A 13776-nucleotide genomic window follows, 5' to 3' on the forward strand; every position below is an offset into this window, starting at 1 on the left:
ATGCGGGGCGTCGGTAACAGAGACCTTGTGATTGGTCAGTGACGCTGTCAGTCACCCGTCACCGGGGCAACATAGGCCCGCCCCACGACACTCTCTCGGCGGTTGATTGGTCAGTGCGGCAGTGACGCGCGCGCGCCGGGGGTTCTACGGCCCTCGGTGTCGGGAACTGCTTGGAGAGGGCGGGTGGAGGGTCCGGCGGTTGGAGCTGCGCGCCGCCGCCATGACGTTCAAGCGGAGCCGTGACCGCTTCTACAGCACCCGGTGCTGCGGCTGCTGCCATGTGCGCACCGGCACCATCATCCTGGGCACCTGGTACATGGTGAGAGGCGGGGGCGGCCGGCGGCTGGGGGAGCGGCGGTGGGGGCCGTGCTCAGCGCGCGTGCGCGGGGCGCTCGGTGGGGCGGGGGAGCGGCGGCCGCGGTGAGGGAGCGCGCGCGCCCCGCTGCCCGGCCCGGGCGGCCGCTCGCTGCGCCGGGGCATTGCCTGGGGCAGCCCGGGGCTCGGCTCCCTCTGCTTTCCCGGGCTCTCCTTCGGGCTCAGCAAGTCTTCCTGTCCCTCGGCACCCTGCCTTGTGTTTGCGAAAAGAAAGTGAAGAGAAAGTTCAGAGCGTTTTAAGCTGCGTCGCAGGGAGATTGTGTTCCTCTTTCTTGGTTTGGGGGGATTGAGACTTCAGTACAGTACTGAGCGTGTAAGGAAGGAGATCGGGGGAGAGTGGAATTTGGGCTGTATAGTAGAGGAATAAGATGAGGTGAATGGTGTGTAACCTCTGAGAGGAAGATGAGTGTCTCAGAATGAGCAAGAGCTTTGTGGCAAGAGGAGTTCCTGGTTATTCCATGCTCTGTTCCTGAAAGTGATTGAAAAGCGGTGAAAACAAATTTGGCTCCAATACTTCCTTTCTTCTGACTTGTGAATGTTTTATCTCCGAGCAAGAGCTGTGGTAGTGTGGATGAAATCTTAGAAATAAAGTTCTGAACTAGTGCGAAGTAGAAATGTGAAAATAACACCAGCGAGTTAAAGGCCTGGAGTGGAGTCCTAACTTCCCTTGGTTCCCTCAAAGGGGGCCTGAGCTCCCCTTTATTGAAGTAATTTCCTCATCTTTCCTTCCCCTTAAGCCTCGTGGGCAGTAAAAATGAGAGGATAGTTTACAAAAGTTGCATCATACCTTTTCTGTTCTCCTGAAGCTGTAATCAAAACCTGCGTTCTCCTTTGCCCTTCTCCGGATTGTGAGAAACAAAAAATGCTGATTTTTTGTGTTGATATGAAACAGCCATGCACCAAAACTGCCTTTAAAGGCATGGGGGTTTGATTTTGGGGAGTTATTGTTTATTTTCGATAAGTATGGGGAGATCCTTTATTTTTGTGTATCTTGGTCCCTCAGTTGGCAAAAAAAATGTACAGGCAAACAAAGTCGCTGGAGAGACAGGACTTGAGGAAAAGTCAGTGTAGGGGGCTGGAAATGTAACAAAACTTTAGGGAAAAGGTATCTCTTTCAAAATGAACTGGGACAAAAGTCTTGGTGCTGATTAAGTTCTATTACTAGTTCATTTCGAAGGAAAAGGTCCATTGTGGTACTGAGAATCAAACTTTCAGAAACCTGCAAACCAGCCTGTGCTGATGGGTGCAGTTCAGGAATATGCTTCTGGTCCCTCAAGTAAAAGCAGGAATCGAGAGCAGCAAGGGGACAGTAATCCCTGTTCCAGAACAAAAGCGCCTCGCTGCCTTCCGCACTGCGATTCCTGTTCGCGGGAGTGTCCGGAAAGCCGGGAACTTGCTGGGGGCGGGGGACAGGGAGATATTTCCGTGGCCGCAGACCTGGTAGCACTTCCAGTTTCTACCTCTCCTGCTGTGCTTATGTTTCCTCTTGTTGCCTGGATGCGGCAGCTCTTTCTTCTTTGTGAATGGGTGCTGGGGACGGTGGCTGCGGCTCGGGGCGAGTGCGGCTTTGATCCCGTGTCACCGCAGCCGCTCGCTCTGCCAGGGGGGAATAGTGCTGAGCCCAAGGCAGAGGGGGGCATGCACAGTGCTTCAGAGGTGCGAGTTTTTATTAAAAAAAAAAAACCTGTATCAAACACTTTGTTAAGCCGTGTTGAATATTTTTATCCAGTTCTCAGCTGTCACCTGGGTAAGGGTGATAACTTTAAAATCTGGCAACAGCTGTCTGTTTGAGCTGGAAAAGGTTATAATGTGAAGCTTTAGGTGGTCTTCCCTAATGCTTTGAACTCAGAATTCAACTAGAAATTCTACTTCTTTTGAAGGTAAAATATGGTTTTGACAGTGAAAGTTAAATTTAATTGCCTTCTACCAAGCTTTAAAAAATTGACCAGAACATGCCAGGTTTTTTAGACATGTTAATTAATGCACTATTTAAGTATTTCTCTAACTTAGTGTTTCAGTTCTTACGAGAGGTATTTCTAAATCAATTAACTAATCTCTGCTTTTAAGTTACAGTGGGACAAATAGTAGTAACTTTATGTGTAGGGTGGTGGTTTTTGGTTTGTGGGTTTGGTGGGGCTTTTTGTTTGTATTTTGTGTGTTTTGGTTTTGTTGGGGTTTTTTGAAGGATGTAGCTTTTTGGAGGGGGAGAATGTTTAGTTTAAGAATAGTTTTATGTTACTGAAAATTTTGCTATTTACTATATAAACTGTGTTCTTGTGCAGTACAGTTCTGAAGGAATTTGCTATCAAACTTAAAATGGAGTCTCACAGCAATCTACTCCAGATGTTTTAGTAAGATAAGACTTCTGTCTACTTAATACATGTGTTATTCTTACATAACCATTTCTTTAGGCATTTTCCTATTCCTTGCTTTTTTGTGTACTTTTAAACAATGCATGTAATTAACTTTGCTCCTCACTAGAACAGTTTTATCACTGTCCTTGCTGTGTGCTTCTGCAAGTCCAGAGAGAACCAGGTCTACCTTCTAAAATGTCTGCTGCTGGTGCTGTGTGAGCAGAGTGTGTCTCAAGCATGGTTCTGTCCGTGTGCTGCTGCTGTTTGTGAGCAGTAAATAAAAGTGTATTTACCAAAAGACAACTTAAGAACATTTCTGGCAGAATTGTACTCGAGTTCCAGGTCTGATAAAGCTTGGTTAGCTCTGCAACACCCACTGCTGTTCTGTGTAGGAAGGAAAAAGAAACCTCCTGTTCCTTTCTCCATAATTGCAGTCGTGTTGCTTTGAAGTTTGTTTCTTCCTGTAAACTTTCATATTGGGCACTGCATTTTCCAGAAACCGGAAGCTCGAGCACTGCACTGGCAAGAATGGGATCAGAGCTCAGTAAACAGCACAGAAGCCACTGGTATTGTTTTGGAGGGAGGGGCTGCTGCATTCCGGCAGCAAACTTCAGGGCTGCAGTCAGTGATGCAATTGCTGCTGGTTGCAGGAGCATGAGGGGGATCTGGAATTGTGTTCACTGAACCACATTGAGACTGGTTATATTGGCTCATGTCTGTCAGTCTAATAGTGGTAGGGCTAGAGGCTCTGAAGTACCCTATTTAAAATTACTCTTCTTCAGTTTTTACTATTTCAGTATATTAATAAATCAGAATCTCCATCTTGGTTTTTTTTTTTTTTTCTTTTCTTCCCTCCCCCTCCGCTTTGGAAACATGTCTAGGGAAAAAATACTGGAAAAGTGAAAGGAAAATGAGTGTAGTAGTGCAAGGCAATTTCCCTCTTTCCCCTCATAAAAGGATATAAGCAAATTGTAAGTAGGAATTCTTGGTTTTGCCCAAGTCACTCTGAGTGCTTGGGGAAAACTAGACTTCATGTTCGGGCCTCCAGAGGGTTGAAACACTTACATGATGAGGAATAAAGTGTACACTGTGGAGATAAAACTCACTAATAAAAAAGCTAATGCTTCTTAAGAGTTCCACAGTCTTTTGTGTTTTAATCATATGGGGAGCTAATATTTCTGTTACCAGGGTGTAATAAATTATGGCTTTCTACTTGAGAATTTGAAATTTCAGCGATGTGAATTTTGATACAAGCTACACCAAACTATTAAACTTAGCTATCCCAGATATGAAAATGTAAAATACACTCCATAAACTATTACAAAATTAAATTAGTGTTATTCTCATCTTAATGGGATTATTTTTTAATAAGAACTTGAGCATGCATTTTGCAAATTTTTTTAATTACTATTTTTTATTTCCTAGCAAAAAAGACCAGAATGAGGCTGCTGAGATTTTTGAGGTGTTACTTTAGGGTGCTGCAGTATCCACTGAGTATCTTGTCAGGTTTGGGGTTTTTTTGAGTTTTTTTTTTGATGGGGAGATGATGGGTTTAATCCTCATATTACACTGAGGCATACATGAGTTATGTTTTTTCTGACCTCTCTGTGTAGACATTTGTGAACATACATTTGATTTGCAGTGAGTATATACTTTAAAGCTCTAACAATGTTTTGTGGTCCAAACCATATTCTTGCTGCCTGTTACACTGATTATTTTGAAACTAGCCTTGTGGTCTTGCTGTTATCAAGCTTCTGGGAAAGAATGGAAGTAGTTAAAAATACAGGCTCTGGCTCTGTAGGTCTTAATCACATTTAACATATGAATTTCAGTTAATTGCTGAGTGTTGTGATGGATTTGTAAACAGTAGTAATGGAGTGCTGGAAACCCTGAGGTGTTAATTGGCCAAGATTTTGGTTTGTTTGTTTTTGTTTACATTTGTTTTGGTTTGTTACTATTTTTATTTGGTCTCATTGATTCTAATAGATTGGATTTTGAATGACTCTTATTTTCTGTTTTACTTACATACCATTTCAGGTTGAGAAAATAAACCTTTAATACTTGGACCTACACTCAGTAACCAGTGAAATTACTAAAGACTTGCGTACACTGAATTAGGACCACAGATAAGATGAAAATAAAAAAGAAAGTGACAGATGGAGAATTACAATCTCAAAATTCTAGTTCTTCAGTACTTCTATAGTAATTCAAGTGCTGCTTACTCCTTATCCTGAGGCAGATAGCCTATCATGGCAGTCAAACTCATGACTGTGTATAAACAAGGAATGATTTAGTTGTAATTGAACATGTACGTTTGTGCTTTATAAAATAGAGGTCAATGTTTCAGCTGCCAGAGATCTGAACCTTGACCTGGGCTTTTTGAAACAGGTACAGTGCAGAAAGGTATTTTCCAGTATAGAGAGGAGGAAATAGAAGGGTTGAAAATGCAGAGAGCATTGAGAGCAGAAGGCCAGAGTGCAGAAGGATGAAGCAGGTGGGAGAGGAAAGTGTTCCATATTTTTGACAAATGGTGAAGCAAAATAAGATTTGAAAATAAGAGACAGGTGAGCAACTTGACAATTTGCCTTTTAAGAAGTATCCTGTTAGTGAAAATAAGTGCATTTTGAGGCTAAAAATATTGGTGGTTAAACAGAGTTCTTCACTGCCCGCTGTTTTGGCTACTATGTTTTATATAAAATGCCTTATAGAAATACAAGGGGCTGAAAATAGCTGGAAATTCTAGTAAGTTTGTGTAATGCATATGAGATGATTGCATTTCTACAAAGTAAAATGTTCTACCAACTTTGATTCCACAAAAGGGTTCTTTTAGGAGAAAGTGCAAGCATGCTTCTCACCATTTATCTGTAAACCCCGGGGGAAAAAGAAGAAAAAACTAATAAAAACAGTAAAGGGAAAAAAAGTTATAGGAACTGTGAGTCTCAAAATTTTTAAAAGATTCAGGGTTTTTTTTTTTCCTTCCTGAAATCTTCAGTAATAGTACATAGACTTGCCACCATCATTGACTTCTGGAACCATGCCCATAGAAGAAGAAATACCTGGCAAATATTCAGATATTCTTAAGTTGTGAGAAACTGCAAACCAGGTTTTTTTTTTTCTTTTGAGACTAATTGGAAGGGATGTGCTGCTGGTGTGACAGTACTGAATACTGATTGGAAAATGTCTGCAGCTCTAAGAGACCATCATGAGGCTTTTTTGTGTTATGCAACCTTTGGCATGTGTCTCCAGATACTGGTAACAGAAACTATGTCCCTGTAAGCCTTGAATACATGCTGTCAAGGCAATTTTACAAAGGCTTAAGCCACTTGTGATTCTTTGAGCTCTTACTGAAGACGTTTCTGGTGTGTACCAAAATGGGGCAACAGAAGGAGTGTTAAGTAGCAGCATGAGGGAGGAGAGAGACTGATGAGCACACAGCCACATTGTGGGGGTTCATCTTCGTGTGAAATTTTTTGACTTCCCCTGTGGTTGTGTAGACCTTTCTGATAAGTACTGCTGAGGTTTTAGTAAGTGATCTGGGAAGGAGAGGAAGATTTTCACTCTAGCTTATTAAAGCTGAAATGTAGCAGAAACCCAGTAATTTATTTAAATTAATTCAATTTGTTGTAGAAAGCAGAAATTCTTTGAAAATATTCCTCATTCTGTACCTTTATCTTCCTGACCTTTTTTAACGGTTTCCAGTGTTTCAGTTCACAAATCTGTACATTCATCAAGCCAGCATCAGCTTAATTGTTATTTGAATCCCTAGCAATCTTTCCATTCCCTCAATTTGCAAAGTTATTCATTGGTGATTCATTGAACCTAGCAAGCGCTCCACACTCTTTGAGTTGTTTTAATAGTCGTTTAACTAAATCAGCTTGAAATTTAACTGTAAATCAGGCTCTTTTTTTTTTTCTTCCACATACAGGCAGAAAGAAGAGTTTATTTTTAACTGAAATAAAGGATTATTAGTGGTCATTAAAAACGTCTTAGCTGTTGCAAAGTAATTAACCTTGAGGTAACTGTGATCTCTCTCAGGTGGTGAACTTGCTGATGGGCATCTTGTTGACAGTAGAAGTGACTCATCCAAATATGGTGCCAACTGTTGATATCCAGTATGAAGTCATTGGGAATTACTATGCTTCCGAGAGAATGGCTGGTAGGTCTGGAGCTCTGCTGGCTGATGGGATCATAAAGCATACAATACCATGGATGTGTCTTATATTAGGTTGTAATATATGCATACAACTTTTAATAAATATGGTTATCTTGTTTTCTGAATTTCTCTTCAATTATTCTGGGATTGAATTCTTCTACAAGAATAAAAAGAAAGCTTTATGGACTATTATTTTAATTTCATTTTATACCCAAGCATCTTAAGTGATGAGATTTCTTGGTCTCCTGATGCTTTGAGTGTTGAAGTATGCGTGGGATATCTCTGATTCACTTTCTCCATAAACATTAATTAACTTTGCTGTCTCGGTAAAACAAGCAGCAGAAAACAAGTTTAAAGACTTTTCTTCAGAATTTTTGGTCATCTTCATAGATCAGGAAATACCTTAGAGCTCCTGCGTATGAATTTACTAAGAAGAAAACCATGATATCTTTTGAAGAAGAGAGCAACAATTGGGATGCCAAGTACTTGAGTGAAACCAAAATGTTTCTCCAAGTTTCACCTGCAGAATAAATGAAAGAGAAAGCACCAGGAGCAGAATTGTGCCTGCTTTTCACTCTGTTGTGAAACAGTGTATGATGTATACAGCTGTAATTGGTGTCAAGCTTTTAACTATTCCATCTGTAAACTTGTGCATATGCTTTGCTTCTCTTGGTTTTAAATGTGCAGAAATGTGTAGTGTGGCACTTCTAATCTACCTCAGCTTGTTGTATTACATGAAAATTCAGGCAGGGTTAGATTCAGCAAAGTTAAATAGTGCAGCACAAAACTGGGTTTTGATCAGTTTTGGATTAATTGTTCATTACCCGAGTTGAGGATCTGTCAGTTCTGACCTGTGACTGTAACTCACATTTACTACTAATGAAATAAGAGTGGGAGCAAGGACCAAATTCTTCATGAAGCTAAGATATTAAGTAAAATCACAGCAAATGATCTGTAAAGGCTGCAGGTGTACTTGGTAGCCTTAAGCTTAAATGAGTGAAAGATGCTTCTGAAGCTGAAGGTGCTTTCTTCACTCTTTAGTATAAAATCTATCACATGCCTTTGACTTAATTCTTATTCCTTATATTGGGATCTGGGCCAGAGGGTTTTGTGTGTGTGAAAGAACATTACAGGTGTTATTGTACTCGTGTATATTGTGAGTAATAACTCCTCAGAAGACAGCCAAACTTGCTGGTGATTGCTGAGACTTGTGTCTGATCAACACAGTGCATTTCAGATGTGGGGGCTCTTTCTTGATGCCATCTGTGTATGTAGATATTAATTGCAGAGTAGAAAGGGTTCTCAGATAATCTTTTTCAAGCAGGAGAACCACAAAATGTTGGCTTCAGTATTGCTAAAACACATTTATTTACCGTGTCTATAGACTCAAGTTGCTTTCTTTGTGTTCAAAAAAGGACAAGTATAATCTAACTTGTGGAAAGCAGCTGTGCTTCTGCAATCAGTAACTGTGATGCACAGGGAGAACCTTTATCATGCAGCTTCCATGAGTGTCCTGGATTTTGCTACAAATTGGTTTCTGTTCAACTGCCTTTTCTTGTAAATAGTGGGATACCTTCCACACAGTGATTTCCTGTTTTCCTTAGTGTTACTGAAGGAGCAGTGCTGCTCCCACTGCCAATGACCAAATTACATAACCAAACCATTTTCAAGTGTAAAGGTTGATAGTGTGTTGGCTTCACTTAGATTCTGTCCAGTTGTAAAGTTAATCACTCACATACTTTCAGCACTGACACATACTGCAAATCAGCATCATTATGGTGCATTACTGTCAAACTGTGTCAAGCTTCTAATTGGTGTTCCTGGGCTTTAGTCAGGCTTTTGATTAAGGCAGAAGGGTTTTTCCAAGTAGCTGTAGGTTTTCTTTTGAACCAGATCTTTTTTTGTTAGGAAGGATCTGAATTACTCTGTTCTGCTGCTGGTAGTTGGCACGGAGGAGTCAATTGAGAATAGATCATAGTAATGGACAAAGCTTGGGTACCTGTCAGCTGCAGTGTGACAGCTCCAGGAAATGACTGATTCTTACTGGTTTATTTTGTTTTGTTTTCTTTTTTTTTTTAATGCAGAAAATGCCTGTGTTCTGTTTGCTATCTCCCTCCTCATGTTCACAATCAGTGCAATGATGGTGTATGGTGCCATTGCTGTAAGTATATTTATAATCCATGGTTTAAGAGTTGGTGCTTGATTTTTTTTTTTAAACAAAATAATTTACAGGCTGCTCCTTTTTTCTGTGTCTTAGCATCGTGTAGGCTGGCTGATCCCATTTTTCTGTTACCAACTCTTTGACTTTGTGCTCAGTTGTCTGGTTGCCATCAGCTCTCTAACCTACTTGCCCAGAATCAAGGATTACCTGGATCAGTTGGTAAGTATTCAGCTCAAGTTGATAGTTTACATTTGAAATTAAAGTTTGTTTTAAGTGTATCAGTGAGTGAGTGAGCTACACTTCCCTTTGCATAAGAAAAAGGAATTCAGCCTGCAGCACCCATAGGTGGTTATTATGGGCATGGTAGCTTATCAGAGGTGGAAGAGTTAAAGTTGTCATTGCTCCCTAAAAGGAAAGCCAGGGAGAATAAGGAAAGAATTGTGATGGGAACTACTGGTTTAAACTGTTGGCTACAGTTGGACTTGGAAGTGTGTTCTTTAACACACTTAACTGTCTTGTAAACAGTGGGGCTCAGTGGCAGATTTGCTACTGCAGATGAAAAGTGTGTTGACCCTTGATTGGTAGGGAACAGGAAGAGAAGTATAGATAAGGACTGTAGAAGTGTAGGTAAGGATTCCCACAGCATTACACATGGAATCTGAGCTTTCCTTTTTACATTCTATGTGTGTCTCAAGTTGCAAACCACTTTCTGAGGAAACTGCACTGGAGTTCTCACTAACACTGCTTGTGTTTTAACTGTAAGAAGAGTCAATGCATAGAATGTACTGTCTGTGGGCACCATGAGCTCTGGCTGGCTGGTGTTGTGATTTGTTCAAGTAGATGTTTAAAAGCAAGTTCTTTTTAAAACAGATAAAATTTTAGATTGGTGTTTGAGAGAGGCTTTGTTGCTGTGGTCAGGGAAAGAAAAGAGACAGGTTTACAGAATTTCTGTTTCGTCTCCCCCAAGTTTGAGGGTGACATCTTACACTGCACACCATGTGTTCAGGTTGGACTGACAGGATGTAATTAACATAAGTCATTAAAGAGCTTAGAGGACCATGAGTACAAATAATGTTCTACAGCTGTGAAGAAGAATCTCTGTTGGCATGAGACTGATGAAGTGACTAGGGACACAGACTGTACTGTAGTGATCTGTTCTTGTGGGACAGAGAGAGGATAAATACTGTGCTTTGTGGGAGGATAAAGAAGAAACTTGTTAGAAATGGAACTTTTTGTTTCAGGGGAGTAGTTTACACAAGGGTTTGTTTCATTTGGTGTGAAGTTCGGATGTTTTTCTATCATATTTGATTGTGCAGTGTTCATTCTTTTCCCTTTCTCTCCTTTCCCCCCCCTTTTTTTTTTCCACTAGCCGGATTTTCCTTACAAAGAGGAACTCCTTTCTTTGGACTCCAGCTGTCTCTTGTTTATTGTTCTGGTGTTCTTTGTATTATTTATCATTTTAAAGGTAAGTTAAAACTTAATCATGTGTCTGTTGCAAGAGTTAATAAATATTGAGCCAGTGTCAATCTGAGTTAATTCTCAATGCTGAATTCAGAACCCAGCTGCCTTCTTAATACTGAGGTGAGAACTTTGAGAACAGTTGTTGGGTTGTTCAGTTCCAGCATGACTTATGTCTAATATATTGTGTACTGGTGTCTTCAGCTAACTTTTGTGTGGTTGGGGTGTGCTTGTGCAGCTCTGCTCTTCCTGAGTAGGAAGGAGGAATGCAAAAAGACTTTTTGTCTACGTGGAGATAATTTTAATAGTTGTAATTAAGCTTGTAGTGAAATTGTATTGAGTTAATGCATACAAGTTTCTAAACAAAATGTTTAAATCTCTCACTGTGCCTAACAAACCAGAATGCAAGTTTTGGAAGCAAGATGATGGAATGAGGGAAATGTATAAATTAATTCTAGACCTGGATCTTCTTCCCTTCTGAAGGGGTGATAGTACCAGTTTCTTTCTGAAGATCTAAATAATAAGGCATTCATTTGGATTATGAAAACTCTTGTGTAGAAAAAGCATATTAGAGAAATGAATTTATAACATACATTGGCCATGATAATGTTCCTTTACATTCAGGTTGCATTTAAGAAAAAATGAAATAATGAATAATAATTTCACTGATTTTCTATACTTTTTCCAAGAAAAAAGTATGGGTAACTGGGGGGAGTGAAAGGCTAATACTATAGATAGCACTTGTGTATTGATTGGGAAATTTGGTACCTTTTGTGCAACAGTGCTAACTTTTGTCACTGGGAGATTTGGAGAGGTTAATGTTACACAAATTAGTAATAAAAATCTCTAATCCTCATCATATCATGCGAGTGTTTCTTTCTGCGGCAGTCAGTATTGACTTGAAGGTCAGGGTTCACTGCTCTGCCCTCTCCCTGCTGCCTCAGTTGTGTGTCTGAGCCTTCTCCTTAACACTGGCAGTTAGCTGGAGAAATCCTGCAAACAGGGAGATGAGTGGGATTGTACTGTTGGCCTCTCCTCCTCCTCCTGGCAGGTTTGGACTGGGATCCACACAAGTATAAGCCAGTTGGGGATTAATTTGATTAGCACTGCTGAGGCAGACAGAGATTAGTTGAATGGATCTGTGAATTCTTTTGCTAAAACCTGTGTGGTGCGTCCTCTGTGAGTCACTGTGACAGCAAAGCTAAGTGGAGAGCAGCATAGGTATGTGGCCAGGTCTGTGGAATAGCAACCATTCCTCAGATATGTGTTGTCTAAGTTGATTTATTCTCCTTTTTATCATAAGAATGTCATCCAACATCTAATTTCTGAATCAGCCAATGCTTATGAGATGTTTAAAAGAAAAATCTCTCTTCTTTCAGGCATATCTAATTAACTGTGTATGGAACTGCTATAAATACATCATCAGCAGAAGTTTGCCAGAGATTGCTGTGTACCCTGCTTTTGAAGCTCCTCCACAGGTAAAATCTTGTTTTAAGATAAAAGGAAGCAGTGTCATTAATTTTTAAGTAGAAAATCACCACATCCATGCATGTTTCCAAGCCTTGTCCAGCTTTCTAAAGAAAGACTGGAAAGATAAAACATTTTAAAGCAGCTAATTTTGTGGTGGGTTATTTCTTAGCTAAATTCTGGGTGTCTGAATGGAGGGTCTTTAGAGAGAAGTCTTTGAATGTTTTTCTTGTGGTAGAGGGAAGCTTTGACTGCACCAGTCCAAACCCTCCTTGCTGCTTTACAAAGTCAAGATGCAGTGGGGTGTGGATGTAGGACTGAGGGTTAGGCTCAGCAGAGCAGCAAACTGCTCCTGCACCTTCTTTCACTTCCTCATTTGCTTACTAGGAATAGCAGTAAATTCTTAAAATAACTTTGCTTGCAACAGAGAATTAAGTTGCTGATGGGCCATGTATGCCTTTGTTCTCTTGTTTCTTTTCTTTTTTTTTTTTTCATTTGAAATCTCTTGCATTAATCACTTCAAAATGTCTTCTCCTTAGTATGTTCTGCCAACCTATGAAATGGCAGTGAAGATGCCTGAGAAGGAACCTCCACCTCCCTACATACCTGCCTGAAGTAATTTTTATGTTCATTAACATCTGTACCAGCTTCCTGGGAGTTTTGTCTTTTAATCTTGCAAAACTGCTTAAGTAATAGAAATATTCAGGGCTTTAGGAGCAAACTGTTCTGTTTAAAATATGTTTGATATAAACTTACTAAGCAACACACATCTGAGAGTGATTTCATTTGCTTTAATTTTTGTTCTCCCTAATGCTCTTAAACATTTTATTGCCTTAGGGCCTTACACCTGCAAGAACTTATGCATGTGACTAACTTGTGGCTTTTAATAATACCAATTGAGCCACTCTGATTGAAGTTAGCTGTGATTATAAGTGTCTGCAGGATTATGCCCTTAATTTATATTAATTTTTTGTAAAGTAGTTCATAAAGACAATCTGATCGTGCAGCAAAATGACAGTTTGCCTTTATCCATTTTTTTGGAAGGGGAAGGGTTTGAATGTGGTATATATGTGACTTTTTTACTTTGCACTTTTCTCATATGTTATCTTACCTTTTATTGTGGTTTTTTTTTGGTTATCCTATGTCTTGAAACAGTATTTTTGAGGAACAAGTGAGGGTGGCACAGGAGTTCTATTACAGCGAGCTGGGAATGCAAGAAAAATAAATAGAAATGTGGAAGATGGTTGCATGCTTCTAATCTTCTATGTATTTTCCTCTTTGTGATAAATGATACTTAAATAAATCTTTTACAAAATGTTTACCAGTAGTGTTGGTTGATCTTTTTGGTGGCTTTTTTGTTTAAGTGCTGCAGTGTGCTGCAGACAGTCCAGCATACTCAGTTGCAGGTTTAGTGGTTGATCCACGCTTCAGTAGAAGTCCTCATGTGGCTGGAGAGCATGGATTCTCTCTAACACTCAGGCCTGTGTTAAAGCCTTTGCAGTTCAAGTACTTGGGTGATTTCCTCTTGTCTGATTGGTACCTACCCATGAGCTGGGAAAAGGAAATTGTACTGGAGGCTTTGAGCCCTTGGGGAAATCTGATGTCTGGTCAGCTCAGGCATTAAAGCAGGACACACACCCAGCAGGACTGCAACATTTACATTGGAAAATATCCAGAGTTGTTGGAGATATGCCATAACTTAGTGATGTTCTTCTACAATCAACAAAAAACCTCAAAAAAAAAAGCTACAAAAATTTTCCACTCTTCCTCTTTAGTAGCAAGAGCTGTAAAGAGGTAAAAGATTATTT

The 13776-nt window shown here is 40.1% G+C and overlaps 1 protein-coding gene across 4 annotated transcripts; it reads left to right on the plus strand.

The window, feature by feature from the left end:
* Positions 1–138: 138 nt before the first annotated feature.
* LAPTM4A (lysosomal protein transmembrane 4 alpha) lies at positions 139–13289 on the plus strand. Of its 4 annotated transcripts, XM_064411844.1 has the most exons (8): positions 1600–2031; positions 6765–6885; positions 8967–9043; positions 9140–9262; positions 10413–10508; positions 11881–11979; positions 12508–12583; positions 13124–13289. In XM_064411844.1, the coding sequence occupies exons 1-7, from the start codon at positions 1615–1617 to the stop codon at positions 12580–12582; spliced, it is 1008 nt and encodes a 335-aa protein (XP_064267914.1). In that variant the 5' UTR covers positions 1600–1614; the 3' UTR covers position 12583; positions 13124–13289. The 4 variants fall into 4 exon arrangements, with proteins under 4 accessions (XP_064267915.1, XP_064267916.1, XP_064267914.1 ...); XM_064411845.1 differs by lacking the exon at positions 1600–2031 and adding an exon at positions 139–319 and having other exon boundaries at positions 12508–13289; XM_064411846.1 differs by lacking the exon at positions 1600–2031 and adding an exon at positions 179–312 and having other exon boundaries at positions 12508–13289.
* Positions 13290–13776: the final 487 nt, after the last annotated feature.

This window comes from Passer domesticus, chromosome 3 (assembly GCF_036417665.1).
Source record: "Passer domesticus isolate bPasDom1 chromosome 3, bPasDom1.hap1, whole genome shotgun sequence".
In the NCBI taxonomy this organism is placed as follows: domain Eukaryota; kingdom Metazoa; phylum Chordata; class Aves; order Passeriformes; family Passeridae; genus Passer; species Passer domesticus.

Excerpts from the sequence above, each read along its gene's own strand:
- LAPTM4A (XM_064411843.1), top strand. The coding sequence starts at position 1,615 with ATGGGTGCAGTTCAGGAATATGCTTCTGGTCCCTCAAGTAAAAGCAGG. Across the intron at positions 2,032-6,764 it reads GCATGCACAGTGCTTCAGAG|GTGGTGAACTTGCTGATGGG; the intron begins GTGCGAGTTTTT and ends GATCTCTCTCAG. Across the intron at positions 11,980-12,507 it reads CTTTTGAAGCTCCTCCACAG|TATGTTCTGCCAACCTATGA; the intron begins GTAAAATCTTGT and ends TCTTCTCCTTAG.